Genomic DNA, 21,512 nt, shown 5'->3' on the forward strand with positions numbered 1-21,512 from the left:
AATTCACCCACCCTACTCATTACCATCCTCTAAATCTACTACACTCCCTAATGTTATATCCCTTTCCACATGATGCTCATCTTTCTCACTCTCAATCATACTAATCCTCTGTCTCACTCAGTCAGCATCCATTTCTGACACACTACTACTGAAGTCAGTTATGCTAATATCCATGTTGCTGAGCTCTTCCTATTTCCTACATTTTACACAGAGATGCATTCCTCAATCTCTTACCGGCCACATTCCTTATAACTTAATAACTCCTAGACTACTGGTAAAAATGTATAATTTTGTTATTTATGTTAGGCATATTTCATGAAAAAAGAAAATAAGTATAAATAAATAAATAGTTCTAGTTGCAAGTGTCCAGCTGAAAAATCAAAGCAAGAGCAGCCACCATTGGTTTCTTTGCCAATTCCTTCAAAATACATGGAGCAATTTCATTCAGTTTTTAATAAGCCCCAGATCTAGAACTTGGTAAAAATAAAAAAATTCCCTTATTTATGTTACATATATTCAACAAAATATGAAAGTGAGTTTAAATAAACAAACAATATTTGTCTGATTGCTTTTTTTTTTTATTTCCTCATTAAAGAGAATTACAAATGTTACTTTTGGCGAATGGCCTTAGATCTACTTGGCAAGGTGATAGCACTGGCCACATTATATGGTGGGTCTGTCTCTGAAAATTCATCAGTATTAATACCTTTCTGTTGTAATAGAGGTAATAACGTCTTCTCAAGAACTTCAGGATTTAATGATGCAAGGGGAGCACCAAGATTGTTACACGTATTTTTAGCTTTTTCCCAAGCTTTCTGCTTAGTAGCAATATATACACACAAGTCATTAACTTTCAGCCAGCCATTTGGACACTCTAAAGAAATAAAATGAAATAATGATGATATAGTTAAGAAATTGTCAAGTTAAAAGCTATCTTAAAAAACTGCATAATTATATTGAAAAAATAAATAAATAAACCAAAAATAAACTATCAAATGATAGTGATTGCAAAATCTGCAATTCAGAGATATTCAAATAAAATGTTAAAAAGTATTTAGATGGCTGAGTGTCACAAATCTCAACTTAATTACAAATTATTAGTAAACACCACCTTCATGGAGTCCTAGGACACATCATAAGAGGTCACTTTATCTACTACGTCTATTAACTTTCATGTGTTTTCAAGGAAACTTACTTGGCTTCTTCAGGATGAAAAATCTGAGTTTTTCAGAAGGAAAAACTCTATCACCCATGGAAAAAACCTTTAAATAAGGACCAAGAGGGGATGCCATTTTCATTCCTATAATAAAGTGGGATGTTGGTTTTGCCCTATTAATATTACCCTTTCCATTGGTCTTATAGTGTTTTAAGACAAATGGAAAGGGTATAGAATGGGATATAAAGGAATTTACATCCCATTCTGGAGAGATTGAGGGGAGAAATTGCAACTGTTATGTGGTAAGAGCAGAACTGATTACAGATACAAAAATAGCTTACTGCTTTTTTATAAATGCCAGGAGTATTAGACAGAAGGAGAAACAAAACTGTTTCATTGATTGAGTTAATTTGCCTGCAGATTTTTGGTATAAATGAAACATGATTGGATGAGAATGATATCTTGACAGGAACAGAGATGGAGGAGAGGAAGGGAAGAAATCATGCACAACACAAATCATGACAAACTCAAGAATATCAACCTTTATTACCCAAATGCTGATCTATAAACTGTAATACTTCAACAGATTAGGAATACTTTGTTGATTTCAATGTTAGTAAAATGCAATCCTGCCTTATTTCTCACAAAAAAGAACTCTTTTCTGTTAGTTTTACTTTGACAACACCTAAATCTACAGACATGATAAGATCTCTCGCTCTCTCTTGGGATTATGCTAACAACAAATGTCACCTAAACATACTATAGATATTGCTGTCTGAACATCCCAAAGAATTAGATTTTCTCTTTTGCTCAAGGCATTACTTTACATCTAATCCAGGGTGTTGCAATCCACTAAGCAATGCCTTGTGATGTAAGATTAGTGATCAGAGCTTGCTCCACCTTTACCACGAGTTGCCTCGGTCTTGCACTACCTGTGGGATCAGCTAGTCTTGCATCAATTGCAGGCGCAAACTTGGCATTTTGTCTGTTTGCTCACTTGGGAAATGGAGTAAAACCAGGTTTAAAATTGCTTGGTATCTTTAACATAATTATACCCAAGCTAAAAATACTTTCTACATTTATATCTCCTCCTGAGATTTTTATTTAATAAGGTTAAAACACCTTATGGTAACTTGTTTTGGTAAAATACTTATAAGCTCTGCATTACGAAATCTTGGTATTTCTAGCCTGGCTCCCACTGATGAGACCTCAATAAAGGTCGAAACCAGTGAGGGCTATTATGAGTTCACTCTCTTAAGGTTTTTGCCTTAAGGGAGCAATTTGAGTCTCCGGAGAAAGTGTTCTCCGGCACGGCCCGGTGAGGGGCTTTGTTGGTGAATGCTTTTCTTCAGAATTTGAGCGGTTCTGCTCGGTGGTGGTGGAGGGTGGAAGGCCATCACTGAGTGGAGCCAACGCTGAGATGGACGGTCCTTCGCCCACAATTGAATGGCCTAGGGATCGTCCGAATTTTTAGAGACGGCTTTACTTATTCATAAGGTCGAAAACGGTCTGGGTAGTGGCCCCTTGCCTTTAATACAAAACATCATACATCCCCTTCTTGGAGATGTGTTGTGGCATTAAGGGTAAATATTAAAATTAGTGATCAGAGCTTGCTCCACCTTTACCACGAGTTGTCTCGGTCTTGCACTACCTGTGGGATCAGCTAGTCTTGCATCAATTGCAGGTGCAAACTTGACATTTTGTCTGTTTGCTCACTGGGAAATGGAGTAAAACCAGGTTTAAAATTGCTTGGTATCTTTAACATAATTATACCCAAGTTAAAAATACTTTCTACAATGCCTTGGAGTAACAAGTTGGGAAGGTGGCAAAAACTGGCAAAATTTTATCCCAACTCATAAAAATACCATCTTTAAAAACATTTTACACATTTTCTTGAATTTATGGATGGAAAAATAGTACTTGCATAGGGGCGACATATATCCTAATAATAGTCCTGCTTTGATCAGCTATTAACTTTATGCAAATCACAAATCTGGCTAGATATCTAAAACTCTTCTCACATTTGGAGTGGTTTCCATAAGACCTCCCTAAAAATACTTGATTCAATAAAGAAAAGAGGATTTAATGGATATATTTTATAAAAAGAGCTATATTTAATGGATCACATTCATAGGAATTCAAGTTTCTGGGCCATGACAGCCTCTTAAGACTAACATGAAAAGGGAAGGTGGGATGGGATATTCAATGGATGTAATAAATGGAATGCATTGCTTGAGAATGTAGTGGGTACAGAATTAAAGTTGCGCAACTTTTAAAGATTACTATTATTATTATCCTAAGATCCTATGGAATTACAGACTCATGTAGGAGATCCCTTTGGTCATACACACAGCTCATCATATGATGCCTAAAACAAATTCAAATTCTATAGAGGCACCACAATCTCAGGCAATGGATTTCAATCACTGACAACTCTCCATGCAAATAAACCTGCTTCTCACTCCCTAGCTCACACTCTCTTAGTAGGCAGCTTGTTTTGTGTGTTAAGGCTTAAGTGCTGGTAGGATATGTTAGAGGTTTAATGGAGTATTGACAGTACTAGGAAAAGATTAAAAACTAATTTTAATGCTTCCAATATTTTGTCTCAGTCAGTGAGACATCTTCAGGGAGTACAACTAAGACTTGTAACACACACACACACACACAAAATAAAACTTAATGAAACACGTGGGTGACTCTAAAGTCCTATCTAGGTGGTGCGTCCTCTATGAGCATTTGTAGGCAGCTTAGGATGTAAACTGGGACCTCTGATGATTACTGCTTCCCAAATTTTGGGAAGTTTTACGCATCCGTGTTTGTTTAGATTAGGATGATTTCTGAGTGCCACTGCAGATTCTAAAAATAGCCTTTCCTTTTTAAATTTACTATGATGGGTGGTTTTCTTCCAGAAGATACTGTGGGCTGTATCCAATACATGGTCAGCAAAGCCAGATTGATCATAGTCATGATTGCAGATTGTGTTCATCTAAACAAACAGTGGCTGAGCTACCTGTCTGTCTGAAATAAGCCGACTTACAGGAACAGGGGTACTTTATATATTCCGGATGCAGAGAAAGGAAGGAGCTGATCTTTAGTAGAACAGATAAGGATAGGAAGTTTCTTGATGAGGCTTAAAAACTATAGAGGTTGTATTTTTTTAAATTTTTTTAGCATCCTGGCTATTTTTTCTAATGTGCCAGGGACATAGGGGATGGTGACGGCATTTCTGAAATCCTTCTGAAGAGATGGTCCAGGAATGAGGGAGGAAATGATTATATTTTAATTCTATAATCATTGTAGCCATAGGAAGATGTTGCATATATGGTTGATTTCAGTTGAAAGAGAGGTTCCACTGGAACAAAGATTATAGGCTCTATTGGTTAGAGTTATAATGATGCTGCATCATTGAGAGGGGTTGATAGTGAGAAAGTTTGTGAATGTATCTGCCTAAGTGAGTGGATTTTCTATATACAATGAAGGAAAGGCTACCATTTGGAAGGCGTGTTTACCAAGGTGTCTAGGTTCCTAGACACCTTAGTAACAAGCCTTCTAAATGACTAGCCAGTCATCACATTCTTCTTACAAAAATCAGAGATACTATTAAATCAAAATAATTAATTTAACAAGATCAATTTTCATTTGTTTTACCGCTAACAAAATAACATGAATTTATTATTATTATCAATAGATCTCCATGAAGTCATGAGACTCACAGCTTCCAGGGATGGCCTCTCATTCTCCTCCTGTCTCCAGATATTCTATGAAAAATCTCATCCACATTAATCAGGTAATTACCCCTTACCAACTTACACATCTTGATCATGTCTCCCCCTCTTCCTTCCATCCACTAGGCTCTGTAATTTGCGTTCCCTCAATCTGTCCTCATATTCCACATTTCAGAGACCAGAAAACAATTTAGTCAATCATCTCTGAACCCTCTCCAACATCTCATCATCCTTTTCAAAACCTGGCAACCAAATCTGTGCACAGTAATCCATATGTGGTCTCTGATCAACGCCTTGTACAATGGAATCAAAGCACCCTTACTTCTACATGTCAGTGTTCTGTACATCCTTCCCATAATCTGCTGTGATGTTCTCATAATTTTAGCAAAATATCCATGAAATTTCAAGTTCCTATCCACCATCACTCCCAGATCTTTCATTTCTTCCACCTCTTCTAAAATATCCCCATGAATTCTATACTCTGCATTCCATCTTTGCTTACCAAATTTTAAAACCTTATGCTTTGCCACATTAAACTGACATCCCCATACACTCACCTATTGACAGTCATAGGTTCTCTTGCAAAGCTACAACATTTGCTCTACTTCTCATAACTCTTCCCAACTTTGCATCATCTGCAAACAACTGCATAGCACCATTTCCGATGTCATTTATATACAAATTAAACAACAATGGCCCCAAAACAGACCCCTGAGCCACTAGCAACTGTCCTCTTCTAGGGTATCACTCCCCCATACACAACCTGCTGATACCTATGAGATAGCCAATCTCCAATCCAATGCACTAACCTACTAACCAGTTCCATCTGTTCCAATTTAAATACTAGTTTGTCGTGTGGCAGTCTATCAAAAGTTTACAAAATCTAAATATACTACTCTGCATCCCCTTGTCCAATGTATTCATCACCTTGTTATTATAAGTAAGCAGATTATTAAACACAATCTTCCTTTAGCAAACCCATGAAGTCGATTAAAGAGAATTCTACTGCTGTCAACCCAGTTCTGAATCCTTGTCCTCACTAGCTTCTCCAACACCTTGACTACAACTCCAGATAAGCAGATTAGTCTATTGAAATTTCTCTGTTAACTGTTCTAGGTGACATTTATGCAGGCATACTTGAAAAGAGGCTGAAAATATTGAAAGAGAAACTTACAGAAGAACAAGCTGGGCTCAAGCCAAACAGAGGTTGTCAAGATCAGATTTTCACTTTATGACAAATAGTTGAAAAATCATGCAAATATGACAAGGATTTGTACTTTAGTTTTATGGATCTGGAAAATGCATATGATAAGGTGCCCAAAGTGTTGTTGGGAAAGTCGTAGGCATGTGGCCCAAATATGATAACAGGCAGGGCAAATGAGAATAAGGAAAGTGGTAACGTATGTGAAAAGTGTCAGGATAGATTAGAGCGATTAGAAATGGGAGAACAAATGTCGGGACCGTAGTAAAAGAGCTTCCGCAGGAGTTTATGAAAATCGAAAGTGAAATGAAACATCTAGAAGAGGATATTAAACAGCTAAAGGAGAGATTGGCTGATGATAAGGAGAAGGAGGAAGTTAATGTTATAAATAAAGAATCAAAGGATAGTTGTATATCAGTGTGTGGGAACTCGATCATTAGAGGTGTGACTACTAATAAAGTGCACAAAACGTGCTTTCCTGGTGGAACAATAAAGCAAATAAATGATGCGTTGCAGAAAAGGAAATACCGGGCGTCAAAATTAGTGGTAGTCGTGGGCACAAATGACTTAGTTGGGGGGGGGGGAAGAAGAATGTGATAGAAACTTGAGTTATTGCAGCAGGTAAAGAAGAATAGTATTCTTGGGAAAGTCATAGGCATGGTGCCCAGATATGATAATAGTGAATTGAGAAGGAGAGCAGAGATAATGAATAGTAAGATGGCTGAGTTGTGTGAGGCAAAGGGTGTTCAATTTGTAAATCTGTGGAGTGAATTTGAAGGGAAGTTCAAATGGTATAAACCTGATGGATTACATTTGAATGGGTTTGGTGTTGGGCATTTAGAAAGACTATTGTTTTCTGAGAAGGTAAAGAGTCAAGAAGTTAATGTAGCAAATGATCAGAGTTTACCTGTGGAACAGGATAGCACAAATCAACAGATTGCACAGCAGAAGGAAGATGGATATGAGGTTGAAGATGTGGTTGCAGCAGAAGCACAAGGTGATGGAATGCATAAAGGTGAGGATGAGATAGGTAAGAATGGAAATCACAATCAGGATCAAAGAAAAGGAAGTGGTCAAACCAAAGAGAGAGGATGTTAGTGCTGGTAGGATGGCCTTAAGCACACAGCAATTGTTATGTTTATCCACAAATGCAAGGAGTATTTGAAACAAGAGAGCTGAGTTCGTGGCATTGATTGAGACGGTAAGTCCAAAAATAAGTGGAATAAGTGAAACTTGGTTGTCTGAGGAGGATGTGATGTCGGGAATAGAATTAGAAGGATATATAATTTTTCCAGAAAGGATAGACATGTGAAAAGAGGAGGGGGGGGGACAATGCTGTTAATGATTGCAGAGGAATTGTGTCCACAAAGTGTGGAAGTTGATGGTGCATGCACAGATTTTGAATCTGTGTGATACAAAGTTGAAATAAACAGGTTAGTATATCTGATAGGATGCTGTTATATGGCAGAGAATGCAGAGAATACTGATTGTGAAATGTTTAGGCAAATTAGTTGGGCACATAAAAAGAAGATGATCCTGATGGGGGACTTTAATCACAGGAATATAGACTGGAGGAGGAGGAGGAGGAGGAAGAGATAGTGTATAGGAACAAGGAGAGCAAGTTTATGGAATTTCTGAGAGATAAGTATCTTAAGCAGCATGTGATTGAAGCAACTAGAGGCTTTAATGTTTTGGATTTGGTGATAACTTTACAAGATGTAGTTGTTAATGAAGTGTTGACACTGCCACCGGTTAATACTGCTGCCAGTTGGTGAGAGTGATCATGAGGTACTTGTTTAGGAAGTGATAAAACAAGAAAAGGTCGCTACCAAAAATGGATACATGTGGAAGTATAAAGAAGGTGATTATAGGAAGTTCTGTAGTCAGTTAGCATCAGTACATTGGGTAGATGAGCTGAGTGGAAAAGATGTTGAAATGCATGAAAACTCATAAGGCAGTATCTGACAAAAGCAATGTATGACTGCATACTGAGGGTTAAGCGAGTAAATAGAGTGGGAGTGAAATGGATGAACAGTGAAATCAAGCAAGCTGTGCTGGAAAAAAAATGTTATGGAGGAGGTACAAGACAGTTGGTGCTGATCAGATCCATGAAGAGTATAAGGTGCAGGCTAGAAAGGTAATGAGCATGGTAAAGAAAGAAAAGGTGCAATATGAGAGAAGATTGGCTGGTCAGGCCAATCTTCTCTCATACTGAGGAAATTTGAGGAAATTTTTCTGCTACCTGGCAAGCAAGAGGAAGAATAATTATGGCAGACTAACATTGGTGGATAGTCATGACAGCAGACTAACAAATGCAAAGGATATAGTGGAATTACTGAACGAGCACTATATCAGCATATATCATACTGGTATAAATTATCTGGTACAATATATAGAAGAGAGGCAAGTATTAGGAGAATTGGAAGTGAAAGAAACAGAGGTATATCAAATGTTTGTTGGGTTAGATGTGAATAAGGCTGTAGGAATGGATGATATATCACCATGTATGTTTAAGAAATGTGTACCACAGTTGGTTATGCCTTTGACCTGGTTATTTAATGAAAGTCTTGCAGTGGGTAAGGTTCATAACGAGTGGAAAGATGGCAAATAGTACCACTCCACAAGCATGGTTCTAAGACAGAAGTCTCCAACTATAGGCCAGTCTGTATAACTGCAGTTGTGGTCAAGATGTTGAGAGATTGATAAGGAATAGAATACAGAATTGGGTTGATGGACATGGCATTCTTTATGAAGGTCAGCATGGATTTGTAACAGGTAGGTCCTGTTTCAGTAATTTACTTGCATTTTATGATAACGTAACGAGTGTGTTAGATAAGGGAGAATCATATACAGTGATATTCTCAGACTTTGTAAAAGTGTTTGATAGATTACCACCTGATAAGTTGGTGTACAAGCTGCAAGGATAGGAATGGACAGTATATTTATTAGATGGATCAGAGATTGGCTCTCTCCGAACGATACCAGCAGGTTGTGTATGATGAGGCAGTGTCTCAAAAAAGAAGGGTGACTGGTGGCATGCCCCAGGGTTCTGTTTTTGGGTCCCTCCTGTTTAATTTGTTTGTAAATGATATATCATGGGGACTGACTGAGGATCTTCAGTTATTTGCTGATGATGCAAAGTTAGGAAGAATTATAAGTAGCACTGCTGATGCTGAATCCATTCAGGAAGATTTAAATAGACTTTTTACTTGGACAGAAGAGTGGGGTTGTAGTTTTAATATCAATAAGTGCATGGTGTTGCATTTTGGAGTGCAGAAATATAAGGCTATGTACTATACTGATGGTGCCGTACTGCAGGAAGTGGATGAAATTAGAGATTTGGGAGTGATGGTTCACAGTAGACTGAAGTTTAGCGGGCATATTGCTAGGGTTGCAAAGGTTGCACATCATAGTGCTGCTATGATAAGAAGTATTCTAACATGCAAGGATAAGGAAGTGGCTGTGCCACTGTATAAGGCACTGATCAGACCACTCTTGGACTATTGTGCTCAGATCTGGTCACCTGGTTTTCAATGTAATGTGGAGACATTGGAGACTGTCCAGAGACAAGTGACTAAGACAATATCAGGAGTTTGGAATGCTGACTATGGAGAGAGTGAAGCAATGTGGATTGCAGAGTTTGGTGGATAGGAGTAAGAGAGGTGATATGATAGAGACGTTTAAGTTAGTGAGAGGATTTTATCAGATTAATCCAGAGGGGATTATAAAAAAGAGTAGAAGGTGAGAAGGGAAGAACCAGAAGTCATTCCTGGAAGTTATGAAAAAGTATGGTGAAGAAGGGTGTGAGGAGTAAATTTTTTACATGGAGAATTGTCAGTGAATGTATTGCATTACCAGAATGTGTTATTAATGCAAGGAGTGTTAAGGACTTTTGGATTCTATATGATAAATATGTTGTCAGTTGAATGAACCTCCCACGATGAGCCTGTTGACTCCATGGAGGATGTAATAATAATAATGAAAGAAAAACTTTTCAAAACACTACAATTACATGGTTTAAATGGAATATTATACTGAAACAATACATAGTCTGCATTTAAATTGTAAGTCAGCAGTTAGAATTGAAGGAAATACAGGAAGATGGTTTGATGCAAAATCATGGGTATGATAAGGGTGCACATTATCTTTGCTCTTATTCATCATCTATATGGATTACATTATGAAAGAAAGTGGCATTAAACCTGATATTAAAATCAGGGATATCAAACTTAGCTCTTTGCTTTATGCAGATGATGTACTCCTAACATACCCAATTCAATTTTCCAGTTTTCTATAAATAAATAAATAAATAACATAATAGCTGTAACAAACCTGGCATGAAAATGGATAAAAAGACCAAAACTATGAAAATAGGCAGAAACATAGAAAGTATTAGTTGCATTCTGAATGGAGAACCTATAGATCAAGTAAAATATTTCATCAATTTAGGCATGATTTTAGTGAAGATGGCAAATTAAATATTGAAATAGATAGAATAAGCAAAACTGGCATGGTGAGGAGCAAATTGAATAAATTTATGTGGAATAAGAGAAAAATTAACTAAAACCACCAAACTAGCAGTATACAAGGCAGTGTTCAAACCGGTTTTAAGTTATGGACCTGAGAGTTTGGTTAGAAGTAAAGCATGAGATCCAAGATTAGAACCACAAATATGAGAATTCTCAGAAAAATTAAGAGCCTTAACAGATGACATCAATGGCAGAATCATAATAAAAATGAAGACATTACAAAGGAACTTGATGTTGTTTGCATTCAGGAATGTGTGATCAGGGCTGAAACAAGATGTTATGGTTGCTTGATGACAAGTGGTGGATTAATTCAGTCAGAAGTGCCTTAGAAGAATCAAATGTTAGATATTACAGTATTGGAGTACTGACAAGTAATAGAATAAATTTGGAGGGAAAATGGTTAATTGAAGATTAATAATAATGTAAACTTGATCATGTAGTGCTGTCATAGTAGCCTGAATACCCCTTTAAGGGTACATATCAGGAAATTGATGATAATGATGTATTATTATTCTCCATGAAGAGATGCACAACCCTTTTCAGTAATTGCACGTCCTTTTCTGCCAATTTATGCAACTTGCCTAATCGTTTTTTGGATTTATTTTTGTTATAATTTTTCTTACTTCTAATAGCATCAGCCAGCTGATCTCAAATGCTGTATTTGTGGTACAGTCATGCTAACTGATTAACTCATAACTGGTTGATGACCAGTATAATAGTTTATGATAAACTCCTGCTGAAAGTTGGTAAACTTTAAACTTCTCTTCCCTTCATCTCATATCTTAAGGTATAGAGAAAAAGGGAAGAGAAGTTTAAAATGTTTGTTTAAAGTGTGTGGTTTGCTAATAGCAGTGCACAGTATTGAAAAAAATAGACGGATCAGATCTATCTTGGTGACTCATTCATTGTGACTTATCAAGACTTTGATTCTGTGATTATGATATTCACTGACTTTGTGTTTGGGACTTCTCTGGAGGTAAGTACCTGTTAGTCTAAATTTATTCTCTTTCTCTTTTCTTTGCATTACTGGTGACCAACAGGTGATTCCCAGTGGGAAAGCTCAGAGTTCAAGCATTCACAAAATTCAAAATTTCTATGATTTCTTGCAGAAGAAATGGCCCAACTGACTGCATGTTGAGCTTGAGAGGCCAATAGTCACTCCACACATTGAGAACAGACCAGAGTCTCAGGCTTTGTATTCACAAACTATCTCGGTTTAACTTAGAAAACAAATGAGGAACACAATGGGTTCCTCAATTGGTTCATGAAGTCAGCAGGAAAACATAATACAAGGAACGGAAGTAACATTTATTGAAACTGCATTCTCAAGGAAAGCAGAACCATAATAAGGAAAGAGTACTTCTAGTTATCCTGCAAGCGCTGTGGAACAATGGACAGCAGTGGCCCATAGGCCTCAAAAACTATAAAATAAATTTTATTAAACCAGGAACACAGATGGGATCCAAATACAGTAGCAGACTGACTACAGCACGCTTACTAAGTTTTTAGATGATAAAAACGTCCAATCCCACACATTCCCTTTAAAAAGTAGAAAAAAATTTCATGGTGAATCTGTGCAGTATAATCTGGTATAAATAGAATCTGTGGAGGGAGTTACTCAGGAAGTCACAAGAAATCTCCAACTGTAGACTCAGCCCTGTTAAAGTAAACCATATGCTCCGAGCAGATAAATGGGCAATGCCTCTCATCCTGGTGGAAATCGGTAAACAATAATCAAGAGATCTATGACCTAAAAACTATCTGTGATCTGACTATAAAATCAGAACCATTATTATTATTACACCCTACATGGGGTTAACAGACTCATTGTGGGAGGTTCATTCAACTGACAACATATTTATCATATAGAATTTTAAAATCCTTAACACTTCTTGCATTAACAACACATTCTGATAATGCATTCCATTCACTGACAATTCTTCACGTAAAAAATCTACTCCTCATACCCCTCTTCACCACACTTTTACATAACTTCCAGGAATGACCTCTGGTTCTTCTCCTCTCACTTCTACTCTTTTTTATAATCCCCTCTGGATTAATCTGATAAAATCCTCTCACTAACTTAAACGTCTCTATCATATCACTTCTCTTACTCCTATCCACCAAACTCTGCAATCCACATCGCTTCACTCTCTCCATAGCCAGCATTCCAAACTCCTGATATTGTCTTAGTCACTTGTCTCTGGACAGTCTCCAATGTCTCCATATCACACTGAAAACCAGGTGACCAGATCTGAGCACAATAGTCCAAGAGTGGTCTGACCAATACGTTATATCATCAGTGGCACAACCACTGATGATGGAAGGCATCAGCTGGACAATGCCACTGTTGTTCAAAAAATTTGGCCACTAGCAATGCTGCTGCAAGGCTGATTTTTGCTGTGCTAAATGCAGAGAAATAACAACAGCTTCCTGCAAAAAATCAAAAACAGAGTCAGCTAAATGCGCAAACTATGGTGGATGACATCCTGTAATTTACAAAGGGTGCAAACTATACTTGGTATGGTATAGTTTGCACCAAAGTTTGGAAAAACCAAAGTTTGGTTTTTCCAAACCAAAGGCCCTTGGAAAACCAAAGGGCCTTTGGTTTGATGGAAAACCAAAGGGCCCCAGCAACAACTGCATGGGCACCTACAGTAAATACTGATATCTCCCACCAAACCACAGAGGCACATGCCCATCAAAACAAAAAAAAAAAAAAAAAAAATCTCAAGTGCCCACCCAAATCCAGCAAAATTGCAACTAGCAGCCACTTCAATTGAAAGGTTAACTGAGTTCTGCAAAGCAAACTGCTCTTGATTTCAAGAGAAACTCTGTGAGACATATACAAACAACCCTTACTGCAATAATCAATGGTTAACAAATGTAAAAGGGCCAAATTCTCTACAGAGAATTTGTTTTTATTTTATTTACTTACTGTTTTATTTACTGCAGGTGCCCATGCAGTTGTTGCTGGGGCCCTTTGGTTTCCTTTTGATGGATTTTGGACAGCCTAGTATAGTTTGCACCCTTTGTATATTACAGGATGTCATCCACCGTAGTTTGCGCATTTAGCTGGCTCTGGTTTTTATTTTTTTCAGGAAGCTGTTATTTCTCTGCATTTAACACAGCAAAAATCAGCCTTGCAGCAGCATTGTAAGCGGCCAAATTTTTTAAACAACAGCCAGCTGTCCATTGTCCAGCCTTCCATCATCATCAGTGGTTGTGCCACTATATAAGGCACTGGTCAGACCACTCTTGGACTATTGTGCTCTGGATGGTCAACAGTTTAGGAAATAAAATGCATGAACTACAAGAATTTATGGCAAGTTACAGTGCTGATGTAATCTTTGTAAGTGAAACACACCTCTGACTGGCTAACAATCCAGGACTCAGGAATTATGATCTATACTGCAGTAACAGGACCAATGGCAGTGTGTGTGTGTGGGAGGGGGGAGAAGCACAACCATCTTTGTTAAGCACAATACAGAACACGATAAAATTGTAAATCCAGCCACCCAACACAGAAATCATGGGGCAGGGAGTTCCACAGCACAAATTCAGGTACCCTGAAAATATACTCCATATATCACTCTCCAAACATACAATTACTGGAAGCAGCAGCCTTAACTGAAATTTTGGACACGAACCAAGCAGTGCTAGTAGCAGAAGATCTGAACACCGAACACAGAGCCTGGAACAGCAGAACTACAAGCTGAAACTGTAGAACCCTCAATGACTTTGCTGCTGCCAGGAATGTCATGATTCTAGGGCCTTCAGACCCCATGTACTACAGTGAGGCAGGACTTCCTGAAGTCCTCCATATAGTAATACTACAAAATATTGTGCAACACTACCAAATAAGTGCGACGGAGAATTTCAGCTCTGACCACAACCAATCTTTATTCATACTGGGCTCACAGCACTAAAATATCCCGGATCAGCTCTCAACCACTGAAGGAAAAAAAAAAAACACTGATGACTCATTTTCAAGCTTCGAAAAGGAGATAACAATAGTAATAACAGCTGCCACTGTGAATGTGCCACACACACACACACACAAAAACACACAAACAAACTTCTTGTGCACGGAAACTGGCAATGTCTCTCACCAGGCTCTTTAATTTAAGCCTCAGCTGTGGTAGAGTTCCAAGAAACGCTAACAGAGCTGAGAAAAAGAGGAAAGAGGGCAAAATAATTTCTATGCATAAGGGATACCCTAAGATTGAGGTATCAAATTGTAGACCAATCAGTATCTCAGAAGTGGTGGTGGAAAAAAAGGGAATTCAGAAATGAGTGGATAAGAATATGGCTTTGTGACTATAGTCGGTCATGTCTTACTAATTTACTAACTTTTTATCAACTGATTTGGATAGAAGAAACAGCTACATGATGATTTTGCAAAGGCATTTGACAGAATACCACATGGAACTCTGTTATGCAAATTAGAACAAATGGGGGTTAGATATGACACTGGTTATATGGATATGAGGGTGGGTAATTGGTAGCTTCTGCTCCTCTACATACCAAAAAGTGGTATGTAGAGGAGCAGAATCAAGGAGCATGCAGTGAATAGGGATGTACTGAAGGTTCTTTGCTGGGGACATTTACAGTTTAATTTGACTATGAATGATATAGGAAGTAATCTAAAGGTAAATATTCAGGTGTTTCCTGATGATGCAAAATTGGGCAAAGTAATAGTTAATTAAAGTAATGCAGAGAACTTGCAGAATGATTTAAAGAGGCTGTCAGTATGGGCAAAAGATAATGGGTATCAGTTTAATGTGGAGAAATGTATAGTTATGCATTTTGGAATAAATAGATTACAAGCTGCATACAACATTAATGGAACTGTACTCCAGGATATAGATGAAACTAGGGATTTGAAGATAGTAGTAGTAGTAGTTTAGAGGGCATATTGCTAAGATTACCAAGGTAGCTCATTAGGATAACTTGGCTATTGAAGTACAGACAAAAATGCTGTTATTCCTCTTTATAAAGCCTTAATATTTCCATATCTGGATTACTGTGCTCAGGTCTGGTCACCTGAGTTTCTTGGGGATGAGGAAGTGGTGGATAGGATCCAGAGGCGAGTGGTCAAGATTGTGTGGTGTGTGTGGAATGCCTCCTACGAGGATAGATTGAGGGTTTGTGGATTGCAGAAGTTAGTAGACAGGTGAAAAAGAGGGAATATGATAGAAATATTTAAGTTACTTAAAGGGTTTTACAGGACTGATACAGAGGGAATGTTTTATCACCTGGCTACAGGGGAAGAACGAGAGGTCATTCCTGGAAGTTGAGTAAGAGTATAGTTAGTAGGTTGTGTGAGGAACTAGATTTTATTTTAGGAGAGTGGTGAATGAACTGCCAGAGACAGTTGTGAGTGCTTTGTATGTTAATAGGTTCAAGGAAAGGAGATATGATAGATATTGTGTGGATAGTTTGGGTCGCCTGTGATGTCTCAGTCTCCATCAAGGTGGCTGTACAATAATAATAATAATAACACATTCAGATGTGATAATTTCACCATTAATGTATTTTACACTTAAATTAACTAATGTAACTGTAAAATTTATGAATGGTGATATTAATCACATACACTTTGGAAAAGGAGCCATTATGTAGGAGACAATAACCATTTATATAAAGAATATAAAGGGAAGGCTAGGAAGATGACTCAGTTTGTAAGGAAAGCAAAAGTGCAGTTTGAGCAATGCTTAGGTGCTCATGACAACATGAAAAACCCTAGGAATTTTTTTTTTATATGTATACTTTCAGAGGTATCTATGATATAATTATTTAATCAAGCAGTTAAAATCTCTTTTAGATAAAGTCATTAACTTGGTTAATAATACGTTAAAAACCATGCACATATTTTGGAAGGACCGATTTTTGGCTTAGCAAAGATCCATAAAGATTTTCCCTTAAGGTCATATTGTGAAGTGCACTGATTTTATTCTCCTATCCTTCATGTTAAAATATATCTTTCTTATTTTATTAAGTGTCCACTAAATTAAATATGCCAATAAATTATATTATTATTTAATCCTTTATCCAAGTGAAAGCATGCTAACACTTGGATAAAGCTGTGACGTATTGTCATGACTACTTGTATAAGGAGGTTAAGACTTCACATTAATTGCCTTAGTATCCCATAATACAAAACAAAAAACTTTCAGGTGTGTATGATGCTATGCATTATGGGAAGGGGTCAAACGTTACTGGGGTACTGTGAAGGTGCAGAGGTACCTCTCCAAAGACTGAGTGATATACAAATTTTAGGATCACTGTTAAACTCATCAAAATCTCATGAGTAGCTCTACTCAGAAACAGGCAAAAACCTACTGCAAGGCAGAACCAATCTGCTCCATGGAATCAAACCCACTATATAAATAAAGGGAATTCTCCAAAAACTAAGGCAATATCTCAAATCACTTTAATTTCAATGAGTGACCATAAGGATCATTTAACTCATAACTCAGCAATGGTTTCATGCTGTGACAGGCCCACTCCACCATTGAGCGGAGTCCTCAGCAATGGCTGTGGCCAATGTCAGGCTCAGCCCACACTGAGAAGAGCTGCTCATATTCCAGAGAAAAGTATCCACTTCAGTGGCCCAATCTCTGTGGAAAAGACTTCAGCGAATTTCCTACTTCATATTCATATGCTGCATAGGCCTCCAAACTTGGGTGGTCCCTCAGATTGCTCAACAATCGTGAAGTGATTCACATTAAAATTTTGTTTGCTTACATTTGGATAAAGGATGAAACCAAGAATATAATTTCTTGGCATCTTTAATTTATAGTATAATCAAACATTTATCTCTAATGTAGAGTATTTTAGTACCAATGTAACACCTTTTGGCTACTTGTATATGGACATATGACTTCTGCATTACTTGAACCCTGGAATCATTTCTAGGTCTAGCTCCCACTAATGAGACCTCAATAAAGTTCAAAACCAGTTTAGGTAGTGGCCTCTCTCATAATGCATAGCATTATACAGGCTACACATTATGTCTGTAAGGATATGTGCATTGCATTATGGGATACTAAGGCAATTGATGAGTCATCAGCCTCTATATACAAGTAGCCCAATCGTGAAGTGATTCATGTGCAAACTTTGTTTGCTTACACTTGTATAAAGGATGAAACCAAGAATATAATTTCTTGGGATTTTAATTTAATGAGTGACCCAAATGATCATTTAACTCCATGGTGGCTCTGCTCAGTGACAGGCTCATCCTACCCAGTTCTGCTCATATTCCTATTGTGGAATATGAGCGGTTCTGCTTGTATTACAGGGGGTACAGTGAAGAATTATCTGCAGAGGCAACCTTGATAGAGGCTACCCCCCCAATGAACCCAAATTCCCAGATACTCAGCGGCACTCTCAAGGCAGAAACCTCATCATCATCAAATTCCTGCCATGTACCCTCAAGGGATGTACAGGATATGATAGCACTACATGAAAAATTTGCATCACTAACTTCCTATCTACAATTTTCCTCCAAATCAGTATCAGTCTGTTACCTGTCAAGACTCCAACGTTATCAGATCTTATATTTCTATCTTCTATGGCACTTACGTATATCTTGGTCTTCCTCTGGGTCTTTTTCCTGCCACCTTAGCAGAGAACACTTGTTTTGTTAATCTTTCCTTGCCCATTCTGTTTAAGTGACCATACTACCTGAGATTAGCTCTGCTAACACATTCCTGGATGCTGACAAGTTCTTTCCTAATATCCTCGTTTCTAATACAATATTGCCATTGATAGCATCTGTTCATGCCCCTAATCTCTCTCAAAACTCCCATATCTGTGGTCTCTAGTCTTTGGTCAAGTGTTTTATTTCTGACCTAGTTCTGAGATCCATAAGTTAAAACTGGTTTGAACACTGTCTTGTATACAACTGTTGGATCGTAACTTCTTCTAAATCACGTTTTATCGTCTTACGATTCTCTCTCTTTTGGTATTTAACTAGTTGTAGGCTGATATATCAATCGAATATGAAGAAAATTTATCTTATACTGTGCCACTCCATATTCTGAATTGCAAGAGCAATTTAGATAAATCAACCTTCAACTGCATTAGTTATCATAAGCTGATTTTAGGCCGAGGTTTTTATTCTTAATACACAGGGTTCCCGTTAAGATTCGTATTATTTTAATGAACGGTGCAATGAAACAATCAGGCAAATACAAGATTTAATTCAAACAAACTTATTTAATGCAGTGAGACATAAATTACATCATAACACAATATTCCAACAGGGACATTATGATTGAACGAATATAAAGCTCTCAGTAAGATTCTAGTATACTACTCAGCTGAGCTTAAACTTTATAATTAAAGATTATATTTAACAGATCTTATCCTTGTTATTACAAAGAACTTATATCATAACCTTACTCTGATCAAGGTTACATCTCAAAACATTTAAATATCAAATCAGTTCAAGATATTCAGAAGAATACAACTCATGAACATTCAGACATTCATTTGTAATTCTCTAGGCTCAGTTAATCAATTTTAGTTCATATAAGTTTGAGATTCCTAAATTACAACAAATAGGCTTCACAGTATTCTCATTCAGTTAATGAACACTTAATTCAATAACATAACATTTATCATTTGAAGAGGGGAAAAGTCTTAGCACATCACATATTAAATCTTGACTCGCTGAATACTGCAACTAGGAACAATTTACTTTCGGAGGAATTAATTTTCGTTACTTCTCACTAAATATAGTAAAGGTAATCTTACCAGAATATAGCTTCAACACATAAGTAGATCGAACAACAATTTTTTAAGTCCTTGCTGACTTTTATTTTGTAATAACACAGACTTAAAAGAATCTTCCATTTCCATGACTGATTTATAGACTCGGGAGAATATAACCTTTATGCACTTAGTTTAAATTATCTACCTATTTCCTCTTTTTTTTATACGTATTATCCTATTTCCTGCACTATTCCACTGTTAGGCAATAGGAAGCTTTGGTATAAATCCAACTCAGAAAAAGGTAAGCTAAAATACCAAGCGATTCCTGCTCCTTTAAATTCCGTTTTCGGCACGTCAAAATTCCCTTCCAGTCTCCAGCTACCGTTCTCTATACTTCCCTACCCGATTCTGTCTTTACTTTCATTTTCGTATCTACTCCTTCCTTTTTCCCGTCAATAACTGGTTCTCACCAGTTAAGCTCACATCAAACTTGTTTTTCCCTTCGTATATAGTAGTTCACGCTCCAACACGCGCTAGGAGAAATTTGCAGGTTTTCTCACAACAACCAATCAAATGATATCACAAAGAATCTTCTGGATATACTAAAATTACATACATTACAGTTTCTAATATTATTATTAAAAAAATAAAGCAAATAAAATAAATGACACTTTAATATAGAGGCTTTTGATGTCTATAATATATTTATTTAGAAGTATAACATTGTCCCCATAAAGCAAAGAGTTGACATTAACATCTCCAATTTTGATATCAGGTATAATACCACTTTCCTTCATAATGTGATCAATATAGATAATGAATAACAGATGAGATAATGTACATCTTTGTCTTACACCAGAATTACATGAAACCATGTTCCTGTACTTCCTTCAATTCTAACTGCTGACTTACAACTCAAATAAAGACTAAGTATATTGCTTAATATCATGCCTGATTGATACCTTTGGCATATGCAAAAGGCATATGCCTTTTGCAGGTCTACAAAACTTAAATACAGAAATTTCTTATATTCCCATGATATCTCAGCTATTTGTCGTAAAGTGAAGATCTAATATCCTGACAGCCTCTGTTTGGCATGAATCCAGCTTGTTCTTCACCAAGCTTCCACAATCTTTCTCAACCGTTTCTCAAGTATACTTGCATAAATCTTACCAGGAACACTCAGTAGAGAAATACCTCTGTAATTCTCACACTCAGTTTTATTTTTCTTTTTATATAAAGGTACTATGAGAGCTCTACTCCAATCAAGCCTTCTGAACTATGCAGTGCAGCCACTGTAAGACTTCTATACCTCCATACTTAAGCATTTTTGGTCTAATATCATCTACTCCTGCTGCCTTTCCACATTTCAGGCCTTTGATTGATTTTTCTACTTCAAGTATAGATATGTATTCCTGATTGCATGCCTATTTGAGTGTTTTTTTACCACTGTTCTATCACTGCTTGTTTCATTTAGCAATTTTTCGAATTAATTACTCCATACTTCAAGGATATCTTTTTTCTCCAATTATCATGTCACCTTTATCATCTCTAATTCCTTTTATAGCACTCTTTCCTCCATTTCTGAGCTTCAACAACCTCCAGAATATCTTGCCACCTTCTTGATATTTATTCTATGTTCTTACCAAAGTCTCCCCATGACTTTTCTTTAGCTAGTTTTACATAGTGTTTAGCTTTCTTATGTTTATCTTTGTATTCTCTAAGAGCACCAGGTGACTTATTTGCCAGGAACTTTTGATATACTTTCTTCTTTTCCTTCACTGCCTCTTTAACTTCCTGTGTCCAACATGGAGTTCTGATTTTTCTATCGTTGCAGACAGCCTCACCACATACCTCTCTGGCTGAATCAATCAGGGGTTTTCTTCATGGCTTGCCAATGAATCTCCAAGGTTTGGTTCCTATTCTCAAACTCTGTCATTTTTTCTTCAATCATGTTTTTTTGATTTTAATCTACAGTTCACATCTGACAGCTGCTCAACTTTTATTTGCTTTAAAACTTTCTTACATGTTCTTCTTTTCAATATGAAATTCAATTTTATCCTGCCCAATTTCAAATTCTCTGTACACTCTGGTGTCCTGCACCAGGGAGAAAACACTATCAACAATAGCATTGTGAATGAGACTTTTTTTATTCCTTGCCTCTTCTCCCCATGTGAATT

General features: G+C 37.0%; 1 protein-coding gene across 1 annotated transcript in view; it reads right to left on the reverse strand.

Moving 5' to 3' along the window:
- Window positions 1-21,512, reverse strand: part of LOC150108245 (clotting factor C-like) — a 368,054-nt gene that overhangs the window by 146,592 nt on the left and 199,950 nt on the right. Inside the window, exon 11 of the mRNA XM_090415698.1 lies at window positions 707-874. Coding sequence (XP_090271824.1) covers window positions 707-874 — 168 coding nt within the window. The remainder of the gene's footprint in view (window positions 1-706; window positions 875-21,512) is intronic.

Source organism: Typopeltis vanoorti, chromosome 3, assembly GCF_054136105.1.
Source record: "Typopeltis vanoorti isolate ZY-2024b chromosome 3, IOZ_Tvanoo_1.0, whole genome shotgun sequence".
In the NCBI taxonomy this organism is placed as follows: domain Eukaryota; kingdom Metazoa; phylum Arthropoda; class Arachnida; order Uropygi; family Thelyphonidae; genus Typopeltis; species Typopeltis vanoorti.